This window comes from Poecilia reticulata, linkage group LG7 (assembly GCF_000633615.1).
Source record: "Poecilia reticulata strain Guanapo linkage group LG7, Guppy_female_1.0+MT, whole genome shotgun sequence".
Classification (NCBI taxonomy): Eukaryota; Metazoa; Chordata; class Actinopteri; order Cyprinodontiformes; family Poeciliidae; genus Poecilia; species Poecilia reticulata.
The window spans coordinates 24,625,673-24,645,332 of NC_024337.1; the positions used below are offsets into that span (position 1 = coordinate 24,625,673).

Genomic DNA, 19,660 nt, shown 5'->3' on the forward strand with positions numbered 1-19,660 from the left:
CACACACACACACACACACACACACACACACACACACACACACACACACACACACAAATACACTCTAGCTCTTCATGCCTTGTTTTCTCCCATCCCAATTAGATGCTTAGGGTTAGAGGTGAAGCAACAAGCACAAGATCCAAGCTCTAATTTCCCAAAAGCTTCCCACTACTGGCATGTGTTTGTTTTCCAAAACGGAGGGTAGAGGTATAAAGCACTGAGCCTCTTGGTGGTCAGATTGCAGTAGAATCAGCAGAAATCCACTATTAAAACAAGTCATCTGCCCACTGTCAGAATCTGCAGTTGGGAAGTAAAATAGATAATATCTGTCAATCCATAAGACGGGTTTTTGCTGGTTTCCAGTGAACTGGGTCAAACCACTGTTGGAGGCCGATTGCAGGGTTCTTACACCCCAAACGCTGAGTGAGTCAGAGCAAAGGCATTTCAGCCTGGCAGAACAGGAAGCAAGTATTCAGCATCAATAATTAAGAACCACAGCAAGCAGATATAGACACAGGGACCACGACACACCCCTGGCACAACAGAACAACATCTAGTATGTATTTCTGTTTTCATCTGACCCCCTTTTGTATGTTCATCCCTCGCTCCATCATCTTGGACCTGGGATTCATATGCTTAAAAATATGAACTCAGAAACTATTTGGTTGTTTGAACAATGTAATCCTACAGAGATTTGCATTTAATTACTTTGTTATCAAACATTTTGGTTTGGTGAACCACCCCGTGATTATCAACTCACCTCCCATTTGTCCTTCCTTTAAAAAAAAAAAGAAAAAAAGCTTTCTAAAGATACCCCTGTAACATTTCAAAAACTGGTTGCTTCACACAGCTACAGCTACATTTTACAGACTATTTTCGTGTATAAAATCTAAATCCTACAACTGCTACTCACTGTTCTCATGCTGGCTCTCTCCACCGCTTTTTTGACTTTGCCGTAGGTGCCTTTTCCCAGCGTCTCCATCACCTCATAGCGGTGCTTCAGGTTGTGCTTATGCTGGTGCTTCTTCACTTCCACCGGCGCTACCGCCGCGGCCAGGTCCGCCTTCCTTTGCCTCCTGTCTGCGCTGCACGGGTGACCGCTGTCCGTCCCCCGGAGCTGCTCGCCGTGGTGGCGCTGCTGCTGCTGCTGGTGGTGCTGGTGGTGGTGGTGGTGGCCGCTGGACGCCGAGTCCTGCAGGCAGCCGAGCTCGGAGAGGTGGCTGGTGTTCATCGCGCCTCTGCTGTGCGCCTCACGTCTGCCCATCCTCCCCTGGGCACGGAGCGCAGCTGTCAGGAGCTTTCACCGGATCCCCAAATTGTACAGAGTTTTGTTGCGAAAGCTGGCGCAGGGAGGCTTGGAGTTGCCCATATAGAGAGTTATAGGAGCAAGAACGAAATCGCAGCGCAGACAAACACGCTAACAAAGATCTGAGTCATCCTGACAGCTACTGTTATTTCGGTTTCTCTCCCAGCTTATGAGCTCAGCAACAGGAGCGTTGGGGACCACATGGTCCACAGAGATGGGTGGGTGGAGCCTCATTATTCCAGCATCCCTGCGCGTCACGCCCATCAGGGAATCATTTTGGGTTTTCCGAGGACTCATTCTTGGCTGAGCAGCACACGAGAAGGGAAATATGTCCGGAATGTGCTGCCCTGCCGGTCAGATTGGACCCACTCCCCCCCCCCCCCCACATCACTCAGCCGTGTTTCCTGATCAGAGAAAGTAAGCCTTACTCATTTATCGTCTTATACTATATTAAAACGAAAGTTTATGAGGGGGAAAAAAGCATATCGTTGTGTAAAATTAGCTAGACGTAGAAGTTGATCAAAAATTCAACTTTAAATAAATGTATTAAATAACCTCTTAATTCATATGTAATTCACGCCTGAAGGGGTTAATTGAACTTACTGATAATACATTTAATGATCCCTTTGCTTTTTTTTTAATAGATAAAATTAGACACAACAAACAAAAACCAATATAAACTTCACAAAAAGTTAATAATTTCAAGAGCAGAAATCTGTAATCATCCAATCCAGTCATTTTATTGCTATGAAGATGCACATTAAAATGTGCCTCTTATTTTTTGAGAACTGCTGCTACATTGAACCTAAATGAGCCCGAGATGCACAAATGTAGTCACATAAGTTTCTCACACTTTTCTGTCAAATGCATCTCTAGGTTAACGTACCTCCTTAAAACCAGTGTGAAGTCACATAAAACCAAAAGGTGATTATAACATAATCATAGTAAAAAGTTGTGCATATAAGTGGATTGATAAAAAAAAGACGGTGGAACTCGTTCATTATACATCAATGCAACACACAATATAATATTTTAAATAGCATTTAAAGGTAGCGATTACTGCCCCAGCAAATTTTCACATTATCTTGTTTTAATTTTGTTTTTTGCTAGCATCTCCATGATGTGTGACTGTTTTTTCTGAATAAAAAATTCATATAAATGAAATCGGATGGTGCAATAAACCCTCAAATTTCAATCAAAAACGTCTTTATTGAAAGCTTATGCGATCATGTGAACTGTTGCTATGCTAAATATTAGAAACTTCAACAAAAAGCAGTGAGACAAAACGAGAACTATTATCTTTATATCCATAAATGTATCAACATGAAAAAAAGGAACAATTTAGAAGGTTACAGAGACATTAATCTGTCTACGACGCACGGAGCTGACAGCCGAGCGTCTGTGTCTCGGTCCCAGCAGTCTGACAGCAGCTCCTTCAGCCCAGATCCCTGAAAAAGGTTTAGTTGGTTTACAGTCAACGTGTCATACTGTTGATATTCAGCCACACAACCATGAGTGAGAGCAAAGTCTCGGCTAATACCTGTGGTAACATCTCCCAGTTTCCAGGAATGGAGGGTCTCCTGTCCATCTCAGACACAAACAGGATGAGCCTCTCCAGTGTTACATTGGCATCCAGCTCCAGTTCATAAGGCAGGAGATGCTCTGGAACAGCGCCCCCTGTAGGTGACAGTGTTTGCACAAACTGAAATGAATTTAATCTGTAATCTGTTTGCACAATATGAACTGTCTTGCACAATTTAGGATTTTGAAGAACATAAATATGGAAAACAAGTTTTAAGCAGCCAACCTATCGGATATAGTCTGGGTTTCTGCTTTCTGTGTAGCACAAAATCCTGAGAGTGCATTTTTGACATTTCTGTGCACATATTGGAAAACAGAAAAAGAGCGTTCAATCAGTTTAAAGTTTTTTTTATTATAATTTTTTTTTTTACTAAACCACCTGATGTGTGCACAAACTGCATAACTAGGTGGTTTTAGAACTATCTAGGGAGGGACTTCTGAGGAGATGAACATTTCTTACAGATGTTTTGTCACATGCTCGTAATATTTAGAACTTTTATAACAAATGATTAAGAAATGAGGGCTGCACAGTGGCACAGTTGGTAGAGCTGTTGCCTTGCAGCAAGAAGGTTCTGGGTTCGATTCCTGGCCCGGGTCTTTCTGCATGGCGTTTGCATGTTCTCCCTGTGCGTGCGTGGGTTTTCTCCGGGTACTCCGGTTTCCTCCCACAGTCCAAAAACATGACTGTTAGGTTAATTGGCCTCTCCAAATTGCCCCTAGGTGTGAGTGTGTGTGTGCATGGTTGTGTGTCTCTGTGTTGCCCTGCGACAGACTGGCGACCTGTCCAGGGTGTACCCCGCCTCTCGCCCGGTACGCTAGCTGGAGATAGGAATCAGCAACCCTCCCGACCCCACTGAGGGACAAGGGTGTAAGAAAATGGATGGATGGATGGATTAAGAAATGAAAAGCTGAGTTAAAGGGTGAACTCCTGTGGTCCGTTTGAACATTCAGTCCTGGAGCACCACCTTCTGGTCAACACTTTATAGCATCAAAACCTCATTTATAAAAATCTTTTTCACCTGAAGGCTGAATTTAAGGGCATATAGTTCAATAATTTTGTCATGTCATATTTATGTAGAATAAATCCAGATCAGGTAGTCCCTGGACCCCAGGGCTAATTGCTAATCCAAGAAGGGCTAAGACAAAATCAAACTCAAACATGATGATGATTAAAAGGTTAAAAAAATCAATTGTGAAGTTGTTTTAAGATCCTAGAAGACTCCACTTTGATTTTGACTACTCTTTTACTAGATGTTGGCTTCAACTTTCAGTGAATTAATCTGGATAGTAAATGAAGATGGCACAAGGTACCGCAGGTAATGTTTCAAATGTTTATAACAACTTAATTTCATATAGAAAATCCCAATCTGTCCCATTATAAAATATTAGAAATAACATATAATTTTTTTTTACTGTGGTTGTTTAAACTGGCCTACACTTTAACCCAAACAATAACGGCAAAATTGGTCACTAAATAGAGACAAACTTACAAATGGGTTCATGTTGTTGCAAAATTGTGTCTAACCAACTAGTAAATCTGAAATTATTCTGGGTTTGGTGCAAAAAAAGTCTCCTAAAGTCGGTTCTCTGATCCAAAAAATCAATACATTACTTTGGCTATAACAGCAACTTACCTGTAAACAAATCAGAGCAGCGCATCCCTATCTCCCACAAAATCAGACCTAAGGCATAGATGTCGCCCTGCAGGAGAAATGAGCTGCTGCTGAGGTTCACAGAGCCCTCCAGGATCTCAGGGGACATGTAGTTGAGTGTGCAAAACTGAAGATGACCCTGTGAATTTAAAAAACAAGCATGGATCCTTTTAAGACCTTGAGTAGACATAAAATCGGTCACCTCACGTTATATTGTGCAGATCGTTTCTTTTCTGTTGAGTTTTTTTTTTTTTTTTTTTTTATGACATGATTTTTGATTCCCAACAAATTATCTCACCGTCGTGGTTGTGGAGAGGTTCCTCCAGAAGCGATGTTCTGAACAAGAACGCAGGATTGTGGAGGATCCAAAATCGCACAAGACACAAGTCCCGTCTGCTCTGACCAGCACGTTGGAGCTGCTGAGGTCTCTGTGGGCAACGGGAGGTTTGTGCACATCTGTGCAAGAGAAAGACTCAGACATTTCAAATGCATCCTTTTAGTCACATTTTCCTGCAATGGTTTGTATCCTGCACAGCTGCAGTTGTAAACATTTGCGAGAGCCATGTCTAGATTTCTGGATAATTTGCTGATGATAAATTGTTAAAAGTTGTTTTGTTTTTTTTTCTTATTAAGTGGTATGAGCTGAAAGATGCTTGGCAGTGAGATTTACGATGAACCCGACCATATAAGCCAGCCTCACCGTGCTTGAAGTTTTATTACATCCTCCTTATTATTGTTGGAAACATTAGCAAAAGAAGTAAAAAAACAAAACACATTTCTCTGCTGCATGAAAGAGAGGGGATATTTTGATAAGTTATCACATTATATCTCAACTGGGTATCAGTTGTCTATGGTTTAAAGAGGCATTTGCTTGTGAAGACGTGATTAATGTAACTCTTTCAGAATCACCTTGATTTCTGCACACTACATGCAAATTTATACTTTTTTTTGCAAACCCTTTAAAAAATGTAGTATTTTTGCTAAACCATGCGGTAGGAATCCATATTTCATCACTCGGCTAATCAAGTTTCTGTAACAGTTTTTGGTTAGAAGGAACACGTCATCGTTTAAGTGCCGTCAGATTCAGCTCTCTAGCGTGAATGCTACAATGTGAACATGCAGACATAATTTTGTGGTGTTGGATTCTGGCCAGTACCATTGCTGCGGAGGTCAGAGTGGAGGTAGGAAAGTCCCTCCGACAAGGACTGGCACAGCCTCATGGTCAGCATCCAGCTGCTGGCGTGTTTACACAGAAAGGAATGAAGAGAACCCTGAAATCAAAGACAAGACAACTGTCCAGGACTCAAGGAGTTTGGGACTCAGTCCAGAGGATTAAAAAAAAAGAGAGAGACAATATAAATCCAGCTAAACTGTCCACATTCAAAATAAAAATAAAAGGAGGGATGAAGATTACTCTTGGATCTTTCTCTTTGTTTACCCCAACCAAACCTTTTATGCAGCTCAGAATGGTTAATATGAAAGGACCTGTTCATACTCACATGTTCAGCGTACTGGAGCACAATAAGCAGGCTGCTATTGTCTGGTTTCCTCTCCGTGCCTAGAAACTGGAGAATCCTCTCATGCTTCATCAGTGGAAGCTCATAAACCTCCTTTTCATTCATAAATTGATGCTTCCCGTTTGCAGTGTACACTTTCACAGCCACCACACTTCCCCTTTGCTTCCCTTGATAAACAGTTGCAAAATGCCCCTGTCCAAGAACCTGTAAAAAAAAAGAAACAATGAAAAAGCTATCATGACTTAATAAAATGGCTGGAGAACAGGAAAACATTCACTGTCAGACTTACCCCCTGCAGTTCAATGTCTGTAATCTGGTTCTCTGAAGCTTTTATTTGACAGGAACACGTTTGTTGGATATTATAGTCCTGACAGGTCGACTGCAGATACTCCTCTAAAATTATATAAAACCTTTTAAAGTGGATTGGACAGACATGCAGGTGTATTTATTCTCTTTAAGCTGGCCTGACTAAACATCTGCTAAGATGTTGCGGAAGAGTAGCAAAGGTAAAGGGGAGTTATGTGTCAAAGATAAATACCAAGGACAGCGTTAGCAGAGAATGAAAGAGACTCAAGGTTTAGTGGAGACATCCTGAAAATGTCATAAAAATAAGATAAAAAGTTCAAACAATCACTCAGGAATTATTTATTGTTTTGTTTTGTTTGATATAAGAACAAAAAACATTTGTGTTTGTCTGATTAGGTCATTGCACCGGTGGGATCAGGACAATAACTGGTTTGTTACTAAAGTGGCCATCAAGGTCCAGCTCTGTGTTGCTTTAACAAAGAAAGAGATCTGGATCTTCACCAGCGTATCTCAACCTACCTTCAATTTGGATCTTCATTTTGGCTGAAAAACAGGACAAAATGAAGAAGAGCAGTAAAGACTGAATATGAAGAAAGTAGTAATTAATCAATAAAAAAATATCACATTCAGGTAAGACTTGCTATATACTTTAATAACCTCTAAAGCTTTACCAAAGTTTAAAGCATATACATTCTTTAGTTTACAAGTAAACATGATTTTTTTTCTCTACAAATTAACAAATGCAAAGTTATTTTTTTTATACCCAACATTGTTTAACTACACAATAAAATATTTTAAATGTATTATATTTATAACAAACTTTCAAGGTGACTCAAATCTCCATGAAAAACAATTAGAGTTTAACCACTATTACACTGTTGAGGCAAAGACTCCAATAGTTGGTACAACAGTGACTAATAAATGTGCTGCAGAAATTTTTCATGCATCTTTTCACTGGATATGTATTTTAAAGAAAAGTAAAATTTATTATAACATATTTGAGGAATATTATTATTATGGAATACATAAGAAAACAACCTATTTATTTTTTATTTGTTATATTTTTATCCGGATATACCACATTCAGTCAAAATAAGTTGTTCATTTAATGATTTAAAGTCTGTTCGTGACATTCAATGTCCCTAAATGTACATGGGTTCTGATTAATCTTTTAGGAGTAATCTCTGAAAATCTATTACTGAACCACAGAAGCAAATGAAGCTTTTAGAAAAATGCAAAAAGCACAAATAGGAAGCTATGTATAAAAGATGAGAAACATTAAAGTTTCTCCCAAATCCATTAAAGGGAAGCTTGAGATGGACTTTGGGTGTTGTGGTAATTCGACATGTTTCCGAAAACAAACAAACCAAAAAAAACCCTTCTAAAATCAATACACCAGAAAATGAAGCTTACTTTTTTCCTTGCAGAGTTTTCTCCACTTGACAGCAATAACAATGAGAACGGTGAGGAACAGAATCAACACCACCACCACTGCTTGTGTGATTTCAACTAAAAGAAAAGAAGCGCAAAAAACAAATACAGATACATTTCTTTTCTTTTCTTTTTTTATTTTTGTTTGAATTAGTCAAACTTTGTCAAAACAAAGGAAAAATTGCTTTTGGTGAGTACCTGCTGAATGGTGGTGGGTTTCTGGAGGCTGTTCTGGTTCTGGACTCAACGAGATGTTTCTGTTGCATAGGTCTGTACTGCATGTACATGTAACGAAGTTATCTATGAAGGGTGGTTGTGCCTTGCAGGTTTCATGCGGGCAAAGCATTTTTACCCTGTCGCACGCTAAAAAATAACAAACACATGAATAAGAATAAAGCATAAACACTCTTGATGCTTGAAAGAATTATTCCTTCATAATTCTTTGCTTTTGGGTGTTAAATTAACAAAAATTTGGACAGTTTTTCTGTTAAATAACTTCCTGATTCTCTCGTTTGGGCATGGTGCTTTCTCACCGAGCGTGTCGACCTTCAGCTGGCCATTTGTGATTCGATAAATGGCCAAACAGCAGCCGGTGTTTTCACAGAGCTGCACGGAGCCAGTAACATTCCCAGCTGCAGAGTAGCCGTGGTTCTTTATGTTTGTCACTTGGAAAGCACAGCGTCTCTTCTGCAGGAAGGACTGGTGACATAATTGCAGAAAGAGACATTCTAGAATGACGAAGAAAGTGTTGATTAATAACTGAACCGGTGCAGGTAGGCATCCATCCATTGTTCTTGACGGTAAAACTGAAAATCTTCAGTCACTCAGAAAACTCTTCCTTATTTTTCCTTCAAAATGCATATCATGATTAAACCAGAGTTTGTTTGAATTTGTTTGAACTATTTGCATCAATTTATTTAAAGAATTATTCATGGACAATCTTAGTTTCAGGAGGAGACAGGATCATGCAACACATGCACAGACGGCTTTTGTGGTGTAAAACATGTACTAGCTCAATTATTGGAAAAAGTTATTCAAAAATTCTGATTGTGTAATCTATGTTATGGCTAAATGGCAATATGAAAGCATGCAGTGAAAATTTAAAAAAGAAAGAGCTTTAGTTCACTCACCCAAAGCCAGGAAAAACCACTTCTTCATGTCGGATTCAGACTGGAGGCTGGGAAGCTGGAAGTATCCTTTCTGAGAATGTCAGAGGAGTTTCCCACGTTTCATCACTCCCACTGACACACCTGCACTGTTATCCTTGTAGAAGGACACTGGTTGCCTTGAAGCCGCTTAAAGATACTCCCAGAGTCGTGGTTATGACTTATGGTTGTTACGAGAGTTCTACTAAATCTGAAGACGCTACAGAATTAATTCTTCCAAATTTTTATTTTCTTCTTTTTGAATGTAGAAGTAGCAGGAATAATAAAAAATTAACTGAATTTGCTTGAACTAGGTTTTTATTTTGTAAAACAAGCTGACTTGTACCAGACTGAATGATTTCTCTATAAAAGTAATGTATGCAGCATAAAACTTTATTCATTCATTGCCCATCACAGTTCAAAGACCTACATCCTAAAAAGAAAGGAACCAGGTTTCTGGAAAAACTGTGCAAAAAGAAATGGTCAAAAATACTTTTCTCTGTGACATTGTATGGGGAAAAAAAGTGTTGTCTACTTGTCAAAAATGGCAGTGCAAAGTTTTAGTAGTATAATGATCATTCTAAATTAAGTTAATTTCACCAAATATGTAATCTAAATTTCAAGCTGAGCTTTCTGTAAAAGCATATGTTACTGCATAAAAAGATTTGTACACATCTTAATAAACATTTTTACACATTTCTTAGCTATTAAGCTTGGGGTCCACTTTACATAACAATGTCAGGAAGTTTACCCTGAAATTATTGTATGTTCATGTCAAATAAGTTGTATAAAAGCTCCTACGATCTGTTTTTGTGCTGATAAGTTTTACAGACAACTGTTGTAAAAAATAAAAATAAAAAAAAAATTCTGTAAGCCTCTGAGCAAGTGTCTTAATTAAAAACTATTTAATGAAAGTCATCCATTTTATCTGTCAAACAGCGAAATGATTCACATAAACTAAATGCACCCAGGCCTCTTTCATTTAGTCTTGTCTTGAGATGTATGGCATGTGGGAGTGAAGTGTTTATGTTAGAATGAAGCTCTGTAAGAATGGCTGCTCCTGCAGTCGCCCCCCCCAACACACACACATATATCAGGCTCTCGCGTTGTTGCCCAGAGAGTCATGAGGAGGTGCTTGCGTCAGGGTGTCAGGAGGTCCCGAGGATTGAGGTTAGCCACCAGACAAACATCATAGCTGTCGTGCATCGCTGCTCGTCTCTCCACAACCGTCCATATATAGTCTGCAGGGTCTAACTCCAAAATCTCCTTGGTGATGATCTCATGACGACCTGCAGTAAATGTACGATGATGATGATGCTTGACCCAAAAATCTAATTTGGGTTAGAAACGATGTCTCATTCGTCATCTTACATTCCTTTATTCTGATGCATCCAGAATGCAGCTTGAAAAACATATATAGGAACAGGAAGTGTCACTCACCAACCCCTTTGTAGTATCCGCAGAGGTAGAGCTTTCCTTCTACCGTTCCTATGTTGGAGGCATTGGTTCGAAGTGAAAGCAGGGTTGTAGGGAGCGTTGGACCGGGCCTCCAGCTGTCTGCATCTGGGTTGTAAATTTCTACGGAGCTCAGACAGCGGCGTGATTGTCCACAGTCCTCACCATCACATCCTATACCGCCTGTAAACACACACAGACAAAAATGTTTCCATTCAGAAAACTTAAAATAAACTTCATGTGCCTTTGCCCAGCTGCATTTTTACTCTTTCCATTGGAGATGGCTGGTTCAGTGACTTTGGGTAAGTTGTGTCTATTTTCTTCAGCAGAGTCGGTGACCCAGCTATTGTAACAAATAGAAATGTGTGCTCTGTTTGCTTTTCTTCTCCATAGAAATAAAGTTACAGTGGAGACGGAGTGACAGAGATCATTGCTATCAAAAGCTTTTCTTTTTATTGTTGGTTTCTTCCTAACAGCATTCCTGCCCCGGTGTGCCTGAGTTAAGCCGTATCTTTCCTGAAATGAGTTTCTGGCTCAGCTATTTCTTCAGTTAATATTTGTGTTCTCTCTTTATTTCATCTTTTATAGAAAGTTCTCCAGGCTAGGTTTTTGTGTTTTGCCATGTCTCTTTTCAGGACATTGACATGCAAACTTTGGACCCCGTTTGTCACCAAAAGTACCTTGAAAGAATTTTTCGTGTGAATTGTTGCTATATAAATAAACTAAACTGAACTAGGATAAATATGTATAGTACTGGAGTCTGACCTAATATGTAGATTTCTCCGTTGAGTACAGCTGTACCGCAGCGGTACCTGGAGTATTTCGTCCTGGCACACTCTGTCCACCTGTCTTTGCTCGGGTCAAATCGAAACACTCTGTTACTCAGCTTGTCAGGCTCATCATCTGGCTGGTCCTGAGGCACGAGAGGAAAGATGGGCAGTTCAAAGACAGGAAAACAGGGAACTCACTTAGAAATCAAAGGAGCTTTTTGTTAAATTATAGAGAAGAGTTTAATCTATGCTTGAATTTAATCAGCTAAGAAATGGACAGAGCTTTTTAAACATCCTTCGTTGTTCCTACCAGTAGGGGGAGCCAAAGCGTTTTCAGTTGCATGAACCTAAATGAAAAGAATAAGATCAAATGTTCTGACGATGGAGAGCCATTTCAGCCAAGATTAAATAAATAAACAGATGCATAATTGGTTTCTTTATTCCTATACATATCTATTTATTTATTAATTTATTAATTTATTCCCGCATTTATTTCTGCCTGTCCTTTTTCCATTTTCCTTATTCATTTGTACTTATTTGTTCCTGATTCATGGGAAATGAATAAGGGAAATGAAAAAAGTACAGGCAGAAATAAATGTGGGAATAAATAAATAAAATAATAAACAAATAAAGTAATAAATAAATGTATAAATAAGCAAATATAAATAGGAACAAAAGAATCCATTTATTTATTTAATTTTGGCTGAAATGGCTCTCCAAATCGTTTAGGATTTTTCTTTTAGTTGGCCCAAGCCTACACGAAGCATCGCTTTCCCTTCAGACACATGATCACATACCCCCCCAGCACATTGTACTTCCTCCTGTACCTGTGGGGTCCAGCCCCCCAGCACGTAGAGACGCTCCTTCAGGCTCACAGCGCAGTGGCAGGCCAGAGCAAGAGGCAAAGGAGCAAAACTGAGCCAGCTGCCTCCTCTCTTCAGCGACCATCTGTCCACACTGTCCGTTATGACGTAGTGATTGCGCACTTTCATCTGACCGCCGATGAGGTACAGAGCATCTCCGACCAACCCCAAAGCGTACATGTCTCTGTAGGGTGCAGAGCAGAGCTTCACCCAGATTTTCTCCTCAGAATTACTGTATCTGAAACAGAAACAGGCAGCGTAGAAATTTAAAGCAGCACATTTTTTGAAATGTCTCATTTTCCACATACTTGAAAAGTATCCATACTCCTTTTCCCCAATTAGTATCTTTACATCAACATAATTCAGCATATTTTTTTGAGATTTTATGACTGGCGTGTGTGGTGTGCATTTCTATGCAGCTTTCCTGAACTCCATCAAATTCTTTGATCAAGGTGTCTACCAGTGTTGGGCATCTGGACATTCATTGGTGTCTCTCAAACTCAGTCACAATAGACGGAGAGCATGTGTGAACATCAGTTTATAAGTAATTCCAATTTTTTGCTGCTGCGCACCTGTCTTTCATGAGTGGGTGTTTAACAGGCTTCTGCAGATGTTGGAGGCTTGCTAAGGAGTTACTGCAATTATTTCAATCAGTTGTGGTGGAGTGGAGATGCGTCTAAAACATGCAGTCCCCTGGGCTCTGAGGACCAGGGTTGGGAACGTCTGTCTAGGTGGCTTATAGTAAAATGCAAAGGTGATTTATCGTTGCTATTATTTCAACAACAGGTTTTTTTTATTTTTTATGCCAGTCTTCCATTAAGACCAGGTTTGTGGAATACACAATTAAAGTTGTCTTAGCAGTTCCTCCAGAGTCATCATGGACTTCTTGAATGCTTCTCAGAATAATACTGACTTTTTCAATCTGTCAGTTTGGGAAGACATCAATTCCGTGGTAGTTTTGCAGATGTTTCATATTCTTTCCATTTTCAGAAGGATTTAAAAGCCTTTAAAGGCTTCAAAGGCAGGGTAAGAGAGAAAGGTCCTCCCTTACCACTAATACCTTGTGGTATTAGTATACCACAAGGAATACTAATACCACAAGGAATTACTATTCCTTGTGGTATTTGTTCAATAAGCATCTATAACAACTAAAAAGAAAGCTGAACACATGCACGCCACCATTTTTTAGTATTGTTTCATCACCTTCACAAAATAACTGCCTAAATAATTTTTTGCCAAAAGATGATTTTTTTTGGGGGGGGGGAAATCACCACTTCTTGCAAAATAAATCACTTTTGGTAAAAAAAAAACAACAAAAAAACAATAATAATAAATCACATAGGTCATTATTTTTCAAAAGTGACGATTTTGAAAAGTTTTCAGTTGTAACAAGTTCAAGAAATATAAATGCTTTTTCAAGGAATTGTCCTAACTTGTAGATATCCAGCCTCTTCCTCCTGTGTTGATCCTCTGCCTCTACAGCCACCAGTACGCTGCTGTCCCGGGTCACCGCTCCTGCTGTGACCTGGCCCTGACCGCCGCAGTCCCTCAGTGGAGACGGGATGTAGTAGGTCTTTCTACCGAGGGGTGCAAAACAAAAACTTTGGTCAGCAAGTCCTCCACGTCTCGCCGGCACACCCTCGGTGTTCACTCCACCCAAACAGAGCAGCAAATCTGTTGTCTCCATGCCGTATCGAAGAGGTGGTCGAGGTGGAGCGGACGTCTCACAGAGACCTGAGGTCTGCAGGGCAGCATCGATCATCCCAAAGCACTCTGCATCCCGCAGCAGCACCTAGGACGTTTATTTCTACATTAAAAAAAAAAAATCTACATACGCTATCTGATAATGTATTGATATTTTTTTGGCTATGACTAGTGACCTCATTATTTGGTCATTTTCTCCAATCCCATCTCACCGGGTTCCTCCTCCTCGCTTTCCGGAGAAATCCAGGATCCACCAGCTCTAGTCGCACTCGCCGGAGCAATTCCACAGCCTGGGTTTCGCTCTGAGAGTTGTTCCTGTGCCTCTCAACCCACCGCAGCACCAACTCAAGCACGAGTTCCTCCTGTGATATGTTGAGGTCATCTGATCCCAGTAGAGTCCCGAGACGCTGGGCATCAAGGTCCAGCACTTCTTCTTCCTCACAAACCTTGAAAGATGCAGAAAATAAGCTGATGATATGTTTTTATTTTTTTTTATTTATTTAAATATAAGGCTCTAGTTGAAAGAAAATTTGACAGCATTTGCTTCACCTGGGTAAAGTGTTGACAGATGTATTTCAAAGCACAGTCAGCCAGATCAGTAGCACCAAGATCTCTAGCCCAATAGTACAGCCCAACACAGTTTGAGGCGTCCATATGGGCCTCCATGTGGCTCTGACACAACCTAAAAAAATGGCATTGTGGGAAGTAAAAACCTTTTAGCTCCTGTAAAATGGTCGCTGGTTGTTGGAAATACACCCACACCGAGATTATTATCTCACCTAAAAGCTCCATCCACATGGAGCAGGAAGGCAGCAGCAGCCACTGCCTGGATGTTGTCGTTACAAAGAGGGAGTTCAGCAGAATACATGTACTTCAGCAGCAGTTCGAGGCTCTGTGCAGCTGTGTCTCTGAGGGGCACCTCTCCTCCTCGAGTTTCCTTCAGACCACATGTAAACATAGCCTGCAACCAAACAATCACTTGGTTTCAATAGACTAGACATTAGTTTCAAACAGTTTGGCCAAACACAGGCTGAGATGTCTTGTGTTGTCATTTTAAATCTTTAAAATCTACTCTGCAGAGTGGCATTTTTACTTTTTTTTTTTTTACCTGGAAGTAAGGGCTGAATGCAGACAGCACCACCTTGTGGCATGGGAAGGATATACCCTCTGCGAGCAGGACCACATCAGTGAGCTCCTCAGCCGCTCTCATTCTGGCGAGCTGCCTGAGCAGAAATGACCCATGCTGTTCCTGAGCAGACGGCTGCACCTCGCTCTCCATGGAGGCTTGTTGTAGAGGACTGCGCCACTGATGTCACCTTGGGGATAAAAACGTGACATTTCATGCAAAACGTGTCGAAGTAAACAAGGGATAAAGCTTGGGAATTCAAGCTTATTCCCAAATCTTACTTTATTCCTCTGTTAATTCAAAAGCAGCTAACAGATAAAGGCCGTCCATCACTTCCAGGGGCATGCACAGACAATTCAACATGAAGAACATAATGATAAGCGCCGTTTGCAAAAAATATTTCTTTCCCCCATTTTTGCAAGATCAGTGCACGGGTTACACTGTTCTTACAGAGGAATAATAATTGGTTACAACGATGGATTGTAAGAAGACGTTCTGTCTTCTACAGAATTTTTTTTCCTTTTCCTGCTGGGAATAATTACGTTTTCTGATTGCAATGTTTAATATGCGATGTAGTAGAAGTTTGGGACCTGACACTGAGTTTTAAGTCTTTAAGTTTGAAGAAAAGTGGTTTAAGAATCATCAAGATGTAATGCGAAGGTCTTATATAAAATTTACTTATTATAGCTTGCATGAATAATATGTTTTACTTGTATTGAAAAGGGTGAAAATGTAATGGAAAATGTTACCTTTAATTCTGTATTTTCTTACATGAATTTAATAGTCGATCACTAAGTGAAACAGAGCCGAGTGTCTGCTGGATGTCAACGAAGTGGTGTAGCTCGGAGCCCTGCTCCAACTGTTGGAATGCGAAGGTCATCTTGAAAGAAAAACGGGAGGAGGATGTGTGGTTTTGATGCAGAGTTATAAATGTGTGTGGGCTGCCTGCAAGCAGCCAGAGCTCTGGGGAAGACTCCTGGTAGCGCAGCTCTCTTCATTCTAACAAGCTTAATTAGAGTCTTAGAGACAAAGAGTTCAATTCTCATCATGTACTTAACAGAAAGTTTCACAACACTGGGAGCATAAATGATCCATGCTGTTCCTGAGCTGACGACTGCACCTCGGTCTCCATAGAGGCTTTGTGTAAATGTCTGCACCACTTCTGTCAGTTTAGGGATGAAAAAAAACAAAAAACTTGTGATTTTATGCCAAATTTGTGAAAGACAAATGGGGAAAGAGATAGAAACTTATTCCAAATTTGACTTTATTCTTTTGTTAATTCAAAAACAGTTGAAACAAATGCATTCAGATGATGTTCTATTTTGAATGCAATGTGTGCAGTTGATCTCAAAGATGTACAAAGTGCAGCTGTCAGAAAATACGAAAAATCCTTTCAATGCTTTTCCCTCTAAACATACAGTAGACAGTCAATGAGTAGGTTAAACATTCACAAGTCGCTTCCATGAACAGGGAGTTCAATCTGACTAAAGACACACTTGAGAATGTCTTTAACAAACTTAAGAAGCACAGTAACAAAAATAGTCATACCTGTTTCCCAAAACCAGGAGGTTTCTCAACGTAGATCTCATAAATTGTCACATTACAAGTCACGTCAAAGGCTTGTTTATGAAGGTGTGCTGCACTTGTCCTCTGTGCTATTTACAGCTTGGGAAGGCATAGCAGACAACATCAAGCTCATAGATGAAGTGAGTTTAAAATAGATCAGCCACTGCAAGCAGAGCTGCAGCTGAGTTTATGTTTACAGCTACACTACCTCTCAATCTAACATCAATGCTCCATTTCAATTTGAATGTCTACAACAATACAAGTTACTGTTTTTCAAGAGAAGAAAGAAAATCTCAAACATTTCAGTCTGGATAAGACGGCTAAGCCACCCTACTTAAAAAGCAGGATGTTTTTGGACTGTTTTAACTCTGGGTCACGCATGTTTTCATGCTTTATCAAAGTCTAAATTGTGAAAGGTAATTGTTAAGGTTCAGTGAAGAGTTTTTGTCCAAAAACAGAGAGTAGTGATTGATTATATGACCGAGCCTCTGCAATCAGCTGACCGAAACCCGAAACCTGTTGATTTGGAATGAGTGAATCCACAAACAGAGAATGGAGAGAGAAAGACAGAGCATGCACATGCATAAAGTTCTCAGACTGTTGAATAAAGCCGTGGAAGATTTTCACATAAAGATTTTCATTTACACATTTACAGGGTGTCATAGTGCAGCAGACATCCTGTCAGACATCACATAGCTGTTGCAAGTAGAACAGTCAAAGTCACAGTGTACTGAACCGAATTAGGTTTATTGCTATATCTGTGTAAACAACTGATGCTATGGGTCAAAGCAGACTTGTTTATCACATATGGTCTTTCCTTTTCATGTCACTCATGGATGAAGTGCAGTTTGCAGTTTCTGTCATGTGACTTCATGTGGCGGGAGGTGTGTCTGTCTTCCCGACAGGTTAATGGAGGTGACATGAATTTCCACACAGACTCATTATGCGGGCTGACTATTTGCTAACAGTGTTTTCATGCACAGTTAAGCATGCTACCTTCCACAACCACAGGAGCGAGTGGCATGCATGCACGGACATTTGCTCCTTTGGTCAAACTTCTTCCAACCAGTGAGCATTCAGACCTTGGAACGCAGGTTTCACTCACGTACGCCTCAGTTTACACTTGATGTGAGTACACGAACTTTGGTCTGCAGATCTTTTGCAACAATGACAAGGCAAGATCTGATTTTTAATGCCCGTCTTAAAAGTTCTGTAGGTCTGTCTATAGGGAGCATCAAACAGTTTAATGGCTCTGCAGAGATGTTTCACCCCTCCTGGTTTCTATCCAGACCCTGGATCTGTCATCCAGGACCAAAATGCAAGCCTGCATGTTGAGGGTCAAACCAACACTTATAAGAAAAAGAAGGCAACCTCACAGCAATAATAAAGTTATCATGATAAGAAATGGAGATCAACAATCTGACAATCGGTACTCAGATGCAAAACAATGGCAGAGAAACAATAAATTGGGGATCCTGGTCTAACATAAAATGAACAAAATGCTAACAAAACATTAAGCGGACAGGTTCACTTCAGTTAAATTATGTGGTTAATACAACAAATGTTGTCTCAAGGCACTCCACAAAAAAAAAAATCATTCCACCTCATGGATACCTTATCAGGAATGAAGCTGTGGAGAATTAAAGCAATGTCTAAAATTTCATTCATCTCACAGGGCTCTGTTCAATCCATCATCAAAAAAAGAGAAAAGTGAGCAATAACAATGTCAAACCTACAAAAATATGGTCAGTCTACCCAAACTGAGAGGTCAAACACAGGAGGTGTCAGCCAGCAAGCCCGTGGTAACTGGAGCAGAAATCCACAGATGGGATAAACTGTTTACAGGACATTTATCTGCCGTGCACTCCACAAGTCGAGAGACAAGAAATAAGCCATCTCTGGCAGAAAGTTATTAGTACTCCCATTGCCAGTTTCCCAGGAGCCTTGTAGTTTATGAAGCAAAGCTAGAAGAATGTGATTTGGTCAGATAAGACCAAATTTAACTTTTTGGCCTACATGGAAAATAATATGCAAGGCTGTAAACACAACTTTCTTTTATGTGGTACTTTGTGTGGCTTTGTGTCATAAAAAGGTTTGGTGTTCTAACATGACAAAATGCAAAACTTTACAATCGCACAGCATTGTTTACCAGCTACTTACAAAAAATAACTTTATGAGTTTCAAGTTAGAAAGAAAACAGACTGCCTTTTAAAATATTATTTAACTTGTTAAAGGAGACAACTGATTTAACCTGGCTTTTAGTTCTAGATAAGAGCTGATAGCAGCCTGAAGGTGAGTGGAGAATCTCATAAAGATGCAGACACTTCAAACTCCAGATAACAGAGATTTATGAAGGATGTTTGTGTTTGATCAGCCCTAACATAGGTGAAGATTTAGCAAACAATAATCAATGCAACTTAGCTGATGCGGATTAGTTCAGAAAAAAAGGCTAGAGGTTTTCTGCAAATTAGCAACGTAAAAGTAAATAGCATACTTTTTTTTTAAATGATATGAAATGTAACTTTTTGATGCAACTAAATTATTATTATTATTTTTTAGATCTATTGCTTTTAGCATTTTTCTAATATGACCTCCTTAAAATTAGGTCAAATGTTAGCATCAAATGTTAGCATCAAACATGCATCTGGAGGAACTACTCACAAGATGTCTGACTTTGTCTTTGCATAACTGTCCCTTGATTCAATGTCCTCTCATTCAAAACAAGCTGTTCTTTCATCTGTGCTTGGTCATCAAAATGTTCCTGGATGTTAAAATCACACATTTACGTGTATGTGTATGTGTGTGTGTGTGACAGGGCCCATGGTTAATATGTGGAGGAATGTTGCATTTAACACTGATCCATTGGAAGCTTCTGTTTTTTCTTAAGTGGAATTTCCTCATGTGGGTCAATTATTCCTTCACTTGAATGCTCAATATATCATTGGTTTTAGTAGTAGTCACTGAGTAAAAGACAGCAAAAAAATTCAATAATTTTTATCCTAAAATTTAACAATATGTCCATCATCATTTCTTTTTTTTCTGAATTTTAAGGTTAAATATAGAGTTGACACATATTTTAAAAGTTTTATGCTAAAGATTGGATAAGTTGATTGCAACTTTAATTGTGATTTTATCTGATCATCACCAAATGTCTGTGCAAAGATAGTCCAAGGCAACTAAAAGGTTTCGCCAAGGAGAATGAGTAAAGAATCTGGAAAATTAAACTGTGAGATTTTCC

At 39.7% G+C, this 19,660-nt stretch overlaps 3 protein-coding genes across 4 annotated transcripts in view; all 3 read right to left on the reverse strand.

The window, feature by feature from the left end:
• Nucleotides 1-1,519, reverse strand: part of LOC103467463 (NUAK family SNF1-like kinase 1) — a 12,591-nt gene extending 11,072 nt beyond the window's left edge. The window contains exon 1 of the mRNA XM_008413866.2: nucleotides 914-1,519. Coding sequence (XP_008412088.1) covers nucleotides 914-1,264 — 351 coding nt within the window. The 5' untranslated portion in view covers nucleotides 1,265-1,519. The remainder of the gene's footprint in view (nucleotides 1-913) is intronic.
• A 982-nt stretch (nucleotides 1,520-2,501) lies between these two features.
• LOC103467462 (bone morphogenetic protein receptor type-2-like) lies at nucleotides 2,502-9,176 on the reverse strand. Of its 2 annotated transcripts, XM_008413865.2 has the most exons (12): nucleotides 8,924-9,176; nucleotides 8,327-8,521; nucleotides 7,992-8,156; nucleotides 7,776-7,871; nucleotides 6,882-6,905; nucleotides 6,346-6,449; nucleotides 6,039-6,260; nucleotides 5,696-5,810; nucleotides 4,838-4,995; nucleotides 4,522-4,678; nucleotides 2,847-2,983; nucleotides 2,502-2,754 (listed from the first exon to the last, which is right to left on the reverse strand). In XM_008413865.2, the coding sequence occupies exons 1-12, from the start codon at nucleotides 8,949-8,951 to the stop codon at nucleotides 2,656-2,658; spliced, it is 1,500 nt and encodes a 499-aa protein (XP_008412087.1). In that variant the 5' UTR covers nucleotides 8,952-9,176; the 3' UTR covers nucleotides 2,502-2,655. The 2 variants fall into 2 exon arrangements, with proteins under 2 accessions (XP_008412087.1, XP_008412086.1); XM_008413864.2 differs by lacking the exon at nucleotides 8,924-9,176 and having other exon boundaries at nucleotides 8,327-8,681.
• A 491-nt stretch (nucleotides 9,177-9,667) lies between these two features.
• On the reverse strand, nucleotides 9,668-16,538 carry LOC103467461 (kelch repeat and BTB domain-containing protein 12-like). The gene is made up of 10 exons (XM_008413862.2): nucleotides 16,405-16,538; nucleotides 14,839-15,046; nucleotides 14,510-14,691; nucleotides 14,280-14,412; nucleotides 13,943-14,176; nucleotides 13,460-13,818; nucleotides 11,991-12,264; nucleotides 11,159-11,306; nucleotides 10,379-10,576; nucleotides 9,668-10,227 (listed from the first exon to the last, which is right to left on the reverse strand). Exons 2-10 carry the CDS (start codon nucleotides 15,007-15,009, stop codon nucleotides 10,079-10,081), a joined length of 1,848 nt encoding a protein of 615 aa, XP_008412084.1. The 5' UTR covers nucleotides 15,010-15,046; nucleotides 16,405-16,538; the 3' UTR covers nucleotides 9,668-10,078.
• Between the last annotated feature and the right edge of the window lie 3,122 nt (nucleotides 16,539-19,660).